The sequence below is a fragment of the Macaca nemestrina genome, chromosome 6 (assembly GCF_043159975.1).
Source record: "Macaca nemestrina isolate mMacNem1 chromosome 6, mMacNem.hap1, whole genome shotgun sequence".
Classification (NCBI taxonomy): Eukaryota; Metazoa; Chordata; class Mammalia; order Primates; family Cercopithecidae; genus Macaca; species Macaca nemestrina.
Window position 1 is genome coordinate 44872987 of NC_092130.1, and position 7075 is coordinate 44880061.

At 50.0% G+C, this 7075-nt stretch overlaps 1 protein-coding gene across 1 annotated transcript; it reads left to right on the top strand.

Moving 5' to 3' along the window:
- The first annotated feature begins 458 nt into the window (after positions 1-458).
- On the top strand, positions 459-2135 carry LOC105467120 (neurogenin 1). Its single transcript, XM_011716522.2, has one exon. The coding sequence runs from the start codon at positions 738-740 to the stop codon at positions 1449-1451; it is 714 nt and encodes a 237-aa protein (XP_011714824.1). The 5' UTR covers positions 459-737; the 3' UTR covers positions 1452-2135.
- Positions 2136-7075: the final 4940 nt, after the last annotated feature.

Here is a 7075-nt window from a genome sequence, read left to right on the forward strand (position 1 = left end):
CAGCCGGAGAGGGGATGCGAACCCAAACTCCAAGTCCCTTCCAGGTTTCCGCAATTCACTGGGCGGCTCACATTTTCGAGCTCGTGCCCCGCCTCCCCGTCCCACCCCAGCGAGGGGCGCCCAGCCCGCCTCGAGAGGAGCGTGCCTCGGCCGCTAATCGCCGCCGCCCCCGCCTCCGTTTCACTGCCTGGAGACGCCCTGGCCAGCTTAGCCCGAGCCGACTCCCGGGGCCGCGCGACGCCGCCGATTGGCCGGCAGTAATTACGGGCACACTCCGGGTGGGGGAGGGGCGAGGGCGGCCTCCCGCGAGCATAAATTATGCAAATACCCAGGCGCTGCACGGGGATGACCTGCCGCCTCGCTCCATTCACCCGGGCTGCCGCGGGGGCGGAGGTGGCAAAGGAGGGGGGCGCCCATTGTTGCGCCGGGTACTTAAGGGGTCCTGAGGCCAGTCGTGTGCCACACTCGGTCCTCACACGAGCTGATCTGATCGCCGGCGACATCACTCGGGAGACCGGTCGGGCGCGTGGTCCCTGCAGGCGAGGCGAGGCGAGGAGGCGAGGCCAAGTTCTCCGTGCGCCCCTGCACCCTTCCAGGCTCTCGCACCTGCAACTGGCAAAGAGTAACAACCCCAGGCTGTTGGGAACGTAAGTGCGCCCTGGCGGCCCTGCCCTCAGTCCGGGCTGCAGCGCTCTGAGCGACTTTCTATCTGTCCGTCGGTCCTGCACAGCGCAACGATGCCAGCTCCCCTTGAGACCTGTATCTCCGACCTCGACTGCGCCAGCAGCAGCGGCAGTGACCTGTCCGGCTTCCTCACCGACGAGGAAGACTGTACCAGACTCCAACAGGCAGCCTCTGCTTCGGGGCCGCCCGTGCCAGCCCGCAGGGGCGCGCCCAATATCTCCCGGGCGTCTGAGGTTCCAGGGGCACAGGACGACGAGCAGGAGAGGCGGCGGCGCCGCGGCCGCACGCGGGTGCGCTCCGAGGCGCTGCTACACTCGCTGCGCAGGAGCCGGCGCGTCAAGGCCAACGATCGAGAGCGCAACCGCATGCACAACTTGAACGCGGCGCTGGACGCACTGCGCAGCGTGCTGCCCTCGTTCCCCGACGACACCAAGCTCACCAAAATCGAGACGCTGCGCTTCGCCTACAACTACATCTGGGCTCTGGCCGAGACACTGCGCCTGGCGGATCAAGGGCTGCCCGGAGGCAGTGCCCGGGAGCGCCTCCTGCCGCCGCAGTGCGTCCCCTGCCTGCCCGGTCCCCCAAGCCCCGCCAGCGATGCAGAGTCCTGGGGCTCAGGTGCCGCCGCCGCCTCCCCGCTCTCTGACCCAAGTAGCCCCGCCGCCTCCGAAGACTTCACCTACGGCCCCAGCGAGCCTGCTTTCTCCTTCTCAAGCCTGCCCAAAGACTTGCTCCACACAACGCCCTGTTTCATCCCTTACCACTAGGCCCTTTGTAGACACCATTACTTTCCCTCTCCCATAGTCAGCAGGCAATAGACGGGGCCCCAGCTGCCGCCTCGGGACCCCCTTTCCAGGCGGAGGGAGGAAGCGGGAGCTTTAAAGCGGTCGGGGATACCTGAGCCGCTTGTTAGGTCGCCGCACACTCGCTGCGGCTGCCTCCTGGTCTGTTTCTCCAGCCCTCAGCCCCGGGCCCCTCCTGCCCGCCCCTAGACGGCCTTTCCTTTTGCACTTTCTGAACTCCACAAAACCTCCTTTGTGGCTGGCTCAGAACTGACCCCAGCCACCACTTCAGTGTGATTTAGAAAAGGGACAGATCAGCCCCTGAAGACGAGGTGAAAAGTCAATTTTACAATTTGTAGAACTCTAATGAAGAAAAACGAGCATGAAAATTCGGTTTGAGCCGGCTGACAATACAATGAAAAGGCTTAAAAAGGAGAGACAAGGAGTGGGCTTCATGCATTATGGATCCCGACCCCCACCACTGCAGGCTCGCTCTAGGAAGAACTGGAGACTCTTGCTTAGCTATTCAGGCACAGGGCTGGAGAGTACTTTAATTTATTCAAGATGCTTCATTCATATGAAAATGTATTTTTGTACATAAAGAGTTTATTATGAGCTATCAAAGTTTACATTTTTGTACTGCAGATGCTTCATGTAAATAAAAACTAAGAAAAAAATAAGTCACCAAGTTTCTTGCCTAATATTAGTGTCTCTGGGGCTTTTCTTGCTTTTCCCTGGTGGCTCAACCACTAAAGTGAAACACTATCCCCACTCACCTCCAAAGCCTCCATTCCTGTTTCAAAAACAATTAAAAAATAAAACGCACCTGATTTCCACCAAGAAACGGATACAGACAGACTAGGGCATTTGGGATCTATCATTCCTTTCACCTTGTAAACACAAGAGAGATCTTTCAGGCTCCCCATAAGCCAATTAAGACTTTTTCGTAGGGAATTAGCCCCGGATCCGCAGCTACCTGTTGAGGTAGGGGCAGTGGGAGAGTCTTTCTTTTGAGGAACTCCACATCAGCTGGCTCTGTGTTTCAAAGAGAGGGGATTAAAAAGATCAATACAGTGTGACCACTGGTTAGGAAATCCCAGTGACAGGTGGGCCTAGGCTAGGCAAGCAGAAGGGTCCACTCTTGTAACAGCCTATTTAGAGGGGGAAATTAATTTGTAAACAATGCCTCCAAATTGTTGTCCATTGAGGCTGGGTTCACCCTGGCTGTGAGGTGTGGGATGAATCATGCTGGTGTGGTGTCCTGAGTGGGGTGTGTAGCTGCCTAAGATTGTGAGCTAGGGTTCCTGCATTCTCCTCAACTCCCATCCCCCCAACACACACACACACACTTAACACCCGCTGTGGCCCATAGTGATGGGGAAGGGAGGGGCACACAGAGGGATGGCTTGGGTGCAGGGCTTCCTCAGCCAGGCCTCAGGGGCAATAGCTAAAGCTTTCATTTGATGCCAGAGAAATCAGCTGCCCAAACTCAGTGGGGATTTTTCTGGCTGCAGTGTGTTTGTCTGTTGTCTGACAATTAGCTAACAGCATCGGCTAGTAGCAGTTTTTGTTTTAAAATTTTAGAATGTGGGTAATTACAAGATGTAGTTCCTAAAATGCTTTTACTGACTTTCCTCAGCTCACAAGTTACTCTGTGTTGTTAAGACCAGATCTCGGCCAGGCACGGTGGCTCATGTCTGTAATCCCAGCACTTTGGGAAGCCCAGGCATGTGGATCACTTGAGCTCAAGAGTTCAAGACCAGCGTGGACAACATGCAAAAGTTAGCCATCGTGGTGGTGTGTACCTGTGGTCCCAGCTACCCAGTAGGCTGAAGAGGGAGAATCACCTGAGCCCAGGGAGGTAGAGGCTGCAGTGAGCCCTGATGGCACCACTGCATTCCAACCTGGATGACAGAATGAGACCCTGTGTCAAAAAAAAAAACCAAAAACAGGTCTTTTTTTCCACTGGATTCTTCTTTTCATGAATATAGTGATTTAGTGGCAAGGATGCAGGGGAAGGTGGGAATGGGTTCAGGAAAATATGTCCTGAACACAAAGTTGGTACAGTGAATGATATTTATAGAGAAAATATATTTGTTTAGGAGGCACATAGAAGCAGAGGGCCAGAGTATAGTCACTGATAGCAGGTTCTACTTATGGAAGCATTTTCCCTCCTCACATGTTATCATGGTGAGTTGGATCTACAGATCCATACACTAGGTCCCTGAAGGCATCACTAAGCCCAGCTATTGGCAAGGCACCCTCCTTCAGATACAAAGGCTACTTTGTAGAAGGTTCTGGAAAGTTGAATGCCTTCTCTAATAATCCCCAGAGAGACAAAGTCATTCAAGAAAATCTTCAAACCTCTTCTGCTAAAAGCTCCAAGGAAAAAGTCGTGTTTCTAAAATAACCAAGCCCAGGGTCTCACTCTATTGTCTGTCTCAGAATTGATTCACTTGACTAGTTTTGTGTTTTCTGTTTTCCTAGCGCAAATAACAAAATGGTCTGCATCAGATTTTCTGCTCTCCCATGCATAGGATGCTTGGAAGTGATGCCCTCTAGCTTTCTGAAGGGCCCAGGCCAGATTCAAGAAGGGCAAGTCTCCTATGGAGAGTCCAGCTGTAACACTGGCACACATGTCTGGGACAGGGGAAGAGAACAACAGATTGTGTACTGATTATTGTCCAAGATCCTAGGGGAAAGCACTGGCAAACAGCTGCATATGTGCAGCACTGGAAGCAGTAGGGAAGACCTTTACCACTGAGACTGAACATAGCAAATTGTATCCTCAAGTTTGTTGCCACAGTAGGGTCACAACTCAATATGTAGAGATGTAAGACCCAGAGCACCTTTCCAGGACGCAGAGCACCTTTCCAAAAAGAAAAGTCTTTAACAACATCATTGGTGGGGGGCATCTCTACTCCCACCAGTTAATACTATTCTTCTAAGGAAGTCAGCATATATGTGCAGCTCTTGGAGTTCTCAAATAGGGGAAAAGAAAAGTGATTAAAAATGCTTATCCCCACCTCAGGGAGCTCTTTCTTCCTGCAGCAAACTCTCATTCATCCACAAGCCACCTGTGGAGGTAGGGGGTGGGGTAGGGGATCAGGGGGTGAGGTGGGAGTAAGAGAAGAGCAGGCAAGTTACTAAAATTTCCTACACAATGATAGAACATAGACCTCCCTGCTGACAGCCATGTCTCTATCCTCCACATAGTCTTCCACTAAGCAACCAGCAGGCACTTCAGAAGGCTTCTTCATTCTCTATCTTTATCTCTACATTTATTTTTGCCCGGTTTAACATATGTATTTGTTTGTTTTTGTTTTTGTTTTTGAGACAGTCTTGCTCTGTTGTCCAGGCTGTAGTGCTATGTCATGAGCTCGGCTCACTGCAACCTCCGTTTCCCAGTTTCAAGCAATTCTCCTGCCTTACCCACCCAAGTAGCTGGGATTACAGATGCATACCACCATGCTTGGCCAATTTTTTCTACTCTTAGTAGAGACAGTGTTTCACCATGTTGGCCAGACTGGTCTCGAACTCCTGACCTCAGGTGATCCACCTCCCTCAGCCTCCCAAAGTGCTCGGATTACAGGCGTGAGACACCACACCCAGCCAACACATATATTTCTATACACTGCTTCCAAGACTTTGTGAAAGCAGGCAAGGGAAGATTAGGATGAACTAGTAAAATAAAGATTCCACCCATTCTCTTATTTCCTTAATGACTCTTTATCAAGCCCCTACTATGTGCTGAGCACCTTTCTAGGCACTGCAGTAACCAAGACAGACAAAGTTCTTGGCCCAAAGGAGCTTTCATTCTAGTGGGGAAAGGCAAAATAAATTTATGAAAGACTGGGTAAGTTCTGAGGAGAAAAAATAAAGTAAAAGAAGGTGACTCTGGAATGCCAGAGTGGGAGAATGGTCGCTCTTTTAGAAAAGGTAGTCAAGGAAGGTCTTTGAATGTCATTACATTTAAGCAAAGGACTAGATGAAGACAGGGAGTGGGGAAGTCATGCCAGTATCTCAGGTGAGGGGAGCATCCCAGGGAGAAGGCCCAGCAAGGGGAAAGCCCTGGCCATGCAGCATATTACAGGGACAGCAAGGAGGCTGACATGGCTGGAACAGAGAGCATGCCATTGGCAAGGATGGACAGAGAGATGGTGATATCATTTAACTGTGTCCCCACCCAAATCTCATCTTGAATTCCATGTGTTGTGGGAGGGACCTGGTGGAAGGTAATTGAATCATGGGGGCAAGTCTTTTCCATTCTCATGATAGTGATTAAGTCTCATGAGATCTGATGGTTTCAAAAAGAGGAGTTCCCCTGCACAAGCTCCCTTTCTTTTCCTGCTGCCATCTATGTAAAACGTGACTTGCTCCTTCTTGCATTCTGCCACGATTGTGAGGCTTCCCCAGCCACGTGGAACTGTAAGTCCAATGAAACCTCTTTCTTTTGTAAATTTCCCAGTCTCAGGTATGTCTTTATCAGCAGCATGAAAACTGACTAATACAGATGGGGTGCACAGTCAAATCACGGTGAGCCTTATAAACTATTATAAGGACTTCAGGTTTTTTCTCAAGGTGATTGGAGGGCTGAAAGCAAAGGTGTGCTATGAATTGCCTTATATTTTTAAAGGCCACACTAGTTGTTATACGGATGATAGATGCTGAGGCCAGGGCAGAATCAGGGACCTAACTAATCATCTGGCCATTAGTCCTTAAAAAAGGAGTATATAGTGTAAAGCTAATGAAAAGTGGTCAGAACCAGGATACACTTTGAAGATAGAAACACTAGGATTTGTTGTTGAGCATGAAAGAAAGAGAGGAATCAAGGATGGCTTCAAGGATTTGAATTAGGAGCAATGTGGATACAGAACCTATCCCAGAAAGCCCTCTACAAATGGGTAATTTTGCCTGAAATGCTCATGTTAGTATCTAAAACAAAGATAGAAACATGAGTCTCAGGGTCTGTATTAGTCTGTTTTCACATTGCTGATAAAGACATACCTGAGACTGGGCAATTTTTTTTTTTTTTTAAAGAGGTTTAATTGGACTGACAGTTCCATGTGGCTGGGAAGACTCACAATCATGGCAGAAAGCAAGGAGGAGCAAGTCATGTCTTACATGGATGGCAGCAGGCAAAGCGAGAGCTTGTGCAGGAAAATTCCTCCTTATACTATCAGATCTCATGAGACTTACTCACTATCATGAGAACAGCATGGGGAAGACCTTACTTCCCACATCCCTCCCACAACACATGGGAATTCAAGATGAGATTCGTGTAGGGACACAGCCAAACCATAACAGTGTCCATGAGCTAAAGACAGGTTGGTGCTCAAGAGAACCATAACTTTGTCTGTATTGGGGACTAAGATAATTGCCCCAAAGAAAACTTATGGCAAGTGTAGGGGAACGGACTTATGGTGTCACAGCCAATGCCCTCAGTATCACCAACCCATCATCGCCACCCTAGCTAGCCCTTACATAGCCCCTACCCTGTGTTCTGTGCACTGCTCTGAACAAACCACACATAGTAACTTTAGTTCTTCCACCCATGAGGTTGATTATACAATTATCTCATTTTACAGATAAGGGAAGTGAGGCATAGT